Below are 3,436 nucleotides of genomic sequence, written 5' to 3'. Positions count from 1 at the left end.
CGACCAATTGAGAACAGGCTAAGAAAATCAGCTTGCCTAGATGAGGACCCCTTCTCTTCTTGGGTAGCCAGTATTTGAAGGAGAGACTCTGACCTGTACCACACCGCTGGTAAGTGACTTAACACTTTTACACACTGAACTGGTCCTGAGAACTGAGATGTCTTCTTTGTAAGTGAAGAATATACAACATAATCTTGAAGAACTGCACAGTGTGATAATGAGCCAAAGGCATACTGTGTGTGTGTAATGGACTGACAAAATTAATCTTGCTGAAGGATTTTTCCACCTTTTGTTTCTATTTGCTAGTTTTAGTCAATATTTTGCTGGCTTAGATTGTTACCTTTTTCTAGTTTCTTCTGTTCTTATCTAATGGGTCCCAGAAATCCCTCTCCTGACCCCTTATCAGAATCAGAAAGTGAGGGAGAAGAAAACGCTAACTACCTAAATGAGAGTTCTGGGCAAGAGTGGGATTCCTCTGAAGAAGAAGATCCTGTGGTGCCCAACCTCACACCTCTTGAGAGTCTTGCCTGGCAGGTTAAGTGCCTTTTAAAATACTCTACAACTTGGAAACCTTTAAATCCTAATTCCTGGTTATATCACGCTAAACTCTTGGATCCAAGCACACCGGTCCATATACTTCGAGAAATAGGTCTAAGACTCTCCCATTGCTCCCATTGTGTACCCAAACTGGAACCAATTCCTGAATGGCCTCCTCTGGCTTCTTGTGGAGTCCCACCTTTTCAAAAGCCCCTTACAAATGCCAGTCGGCTTTCTAGAGATCATGCCACTCTTAATGGAGCGCTGCAGTTTGCCACCAAACAGCTAAGCCGAACGTTGAGTAGGGCCACTCCCATACCTGAATACCTAAAACAGATCCCTAATTCATGTGTTTCTGGTTGTTGCTGTGGCTGGTTAACTAAAACAGTTAAGGAAACAACCCGCACTGAGCCTATCAACACTACATACTCGTACACTGACTTCCAGAAGGCAGTTAACAAACTCTTAACCACATCACTCTAAAGACCCACCATTTATTCTGATCTCTCTCGTATTGCTGATTGAGGAAGGAAGTACAAAGTCACACTTACCACGGTTAAGAAACAAATGCCTTTTCAACCAAACCGTGCCCTGTCCTAACAAGCCCATAAGTACTACCTAGCGGTCCCATAACTCAGCTATAGAAAATGCATGGTGAGCATGCCCTTTGACAGACCCTGTGGATAAAAAGAGAACTTCAGTAGAAAATTAGACCAAAGGGACCATATTACAAAAGTTAGGTAGACTCTTGTCCACACTCAGTTCCCCCACCAATTTGTTATGCCTCTCTGAATGGACTCTTGACCAGATGTCTCATTGTGAACAGGAAGGAAGAAGTAGTAGCTCCCTACCCCTTTTGTTACCTAACCTTCAGACTAGCCAGTGGAAAAAGGAGGAACTTAGCTACTCCCAATAACACCTCTCTGAGCATACTCTTTTCTAACATTAGTGTCTGTAAGACAGTTGCATGAATTTGAATTCCCTAGACAAAAGAAAATGGTGGGGCTATGGACTTATCTCCCAGCTTTTATACAGATAGGCTATATATGGCACCCTTTAGGGTTCCTATTTTGGGGGGAAGGAGTGCAGTTTCAAACCTAGACTGCATTTCTTCAGGCCTGTTACATAGTACCTGCAGTTACAGTATAAACCTTTATATCATACTTTCCCACCATGCTGTCTCTCGCTACATTGGCCTAATAATTGCAACCAGGGGTTAAACAGACACCTGTTCTGCAGGGAATAGGTTTCCCGCATCTTGGCATTCAGACTTCAGTCAATAGCACATCACATTTTAAAAGACAAACGGGAAGAGGATTAAGGGCATTTATGCTTTCAATATTAACTGCTAGTGAATTAAAATATTTCATCTGTATAATGTTCTCAGCAGTACTTTATGCACTGTTTACATCCATTGCAAACTTTTCAGGAAGTCTTCTAACTTTAAAGAACTTAGCACTATAGTATATCTATCAGAAGTTGGAGTTTTTAGCTTCATTGTTTTTCTACGTAGATCAGCTTCAGATTTTCTTCTAGCTCAACAAGGAAGAGACTGTACCCTTGTAAATGAATCTTGATGCATTTATTTAAATGAATCAAAACATAGAAATCATACATAAAAGAAGATGTATGGGACCAATAAATCTTTTCACACGTCTACCATAGAATAAAACCTGTGTGTGTGATCCTGGTTCACTGGGCATCTAAAAGGAATCAGAAAATAGATTGTTAAAGATCCTATATCCTTTCATTTTACTTTTACTTTTTCCTATTCTCCATAATTAAGTGCTATATATGATGTGGCATCAAAAAAAAATGGAAGCACTAATGAAATCACAAATTCTATACATGTATGGCAACTTTAAGGAGAGAGGAGAATGTTTATAATCCAATGAATATTTCTACTGAGCCTTAGTTCTCATGTCTTAAGGAAAAAAGAGGGACCTGTAGTAGGTAGAAAAGATATTTGTTAATGGAAAATTACTGAAAAACCATATCATACTGTTAGTGTAACTGAATGTATCACAAACTGTTCCTATGTATAGATGTTCTGTGAAATTGGGCTTTTAAAGTGTTATAAGAACCTGTTCCCTTTTTTTTTTTAAGGGGGCGGGGGGAAGAGGTAGGGAGGTCTGAAAATTAAAATATATTGATGTTTATGTAACCATAATATGTTCCTTTTTCTGTGTGTGTATATAAAAGTGCCTTGCCATGAAGCGTTTTTGCTATTCACTCTGAAAGAAAGCCTTTCCCCAGCTCTGCAGCTGAATAAACCAACAGCTTTGTACATGCTGAACAGAGTATAATCATTTGTTCCCAACAAATGAAGTAGACCTTGCTTTTCTTAAAGCATATTCAATATTCACTAAGTGCTGAATAGAGTCAACTGATTAGATAGATAGATAGATAGATAGATAAAGAAAGAAAATATAGTGTCTCTGATAGGAGGTGACTTGGCAGCTCTAGAAAATGAAACATACTTGTAAAAGAAAATGTCAGTCAAGACCTGGATTTGAACCCATTTGTTTGCATATGTTAAATAACTACAGGTTACACAAAATGAGAGATACCTGAAAAAGCCTTAAGCCTTTACTTCTTTTTGTGTGCCATGGACCTGGGGTTAGGGGTAGATTTACCACTTTTCACCCTCCCCCCGCACAAGGGATTAGGAGAAATGACAAATTTACTATGCTTTCATAGAAATATTTATCAAAGAAAACAGGATTTCTAAAGCAACAAACATTAATATTATTTAAAGGTATTCTCACAGTGCAGATAGGCAGCCTCTTTGAAGCAGTCCAGATACTTTGAGCACAGAAGACCATAATCATGTCTTTTAAACCCATCAGCTTTCCTAAGGGAAGGAAAAAATTGGTACATATCTGATGAGGGACAGATT

At 38.9% G+C, this 3,436-nt stretch overlaps 1 protein-coding gene across 1 annotated transcript; it reads left to right on the top strand.

Annotated features, from left to right (window-relative positions):
• On the top strand, positions 1–2,825 carry DCAF16 (DDB1 and CUL4 associated factor 16). Its single transcript, XM_080797117.1, has one exon. The coding sequence runs from the start codon at positions 370–372 to the stop codon at positions 1,018–1,020; it is 651 nt and encodes a 216-aa protein (XP_080653243.1). The 5' UTR covers positions 1–369; the 3' UTR covers positions 1,021–2,825.
• The last annotated feature ends 611 nt before the right edge of the window (positions 2,826–3,436 follow it).

The sequence above is a fragment of the Martes martes genome (assembly GCF_963455335.1).
Source record: "Martes martes genome assembly, chromosome: 2".
Taxonomy (NCBI): Eukaryota; Metazoa; Chordata; class Mammalia; order Carnivora; family Mustelidae; genus Martes; species Martes martes.
The sequence above is the reverse complement of the archived record's forward strand: the minus strand, read 5'-3'. Positions and strand labels throughout refer to the sequence as shown.

Coding starts and splice junctions, on each gene's coding strand:
- DCAF16 (XM_080797117.1), top strand. CDS start 370: ATGGGTCCCAGAAATCCCTCTCCTGACCCCTTATCAGAATCAGAAAGT.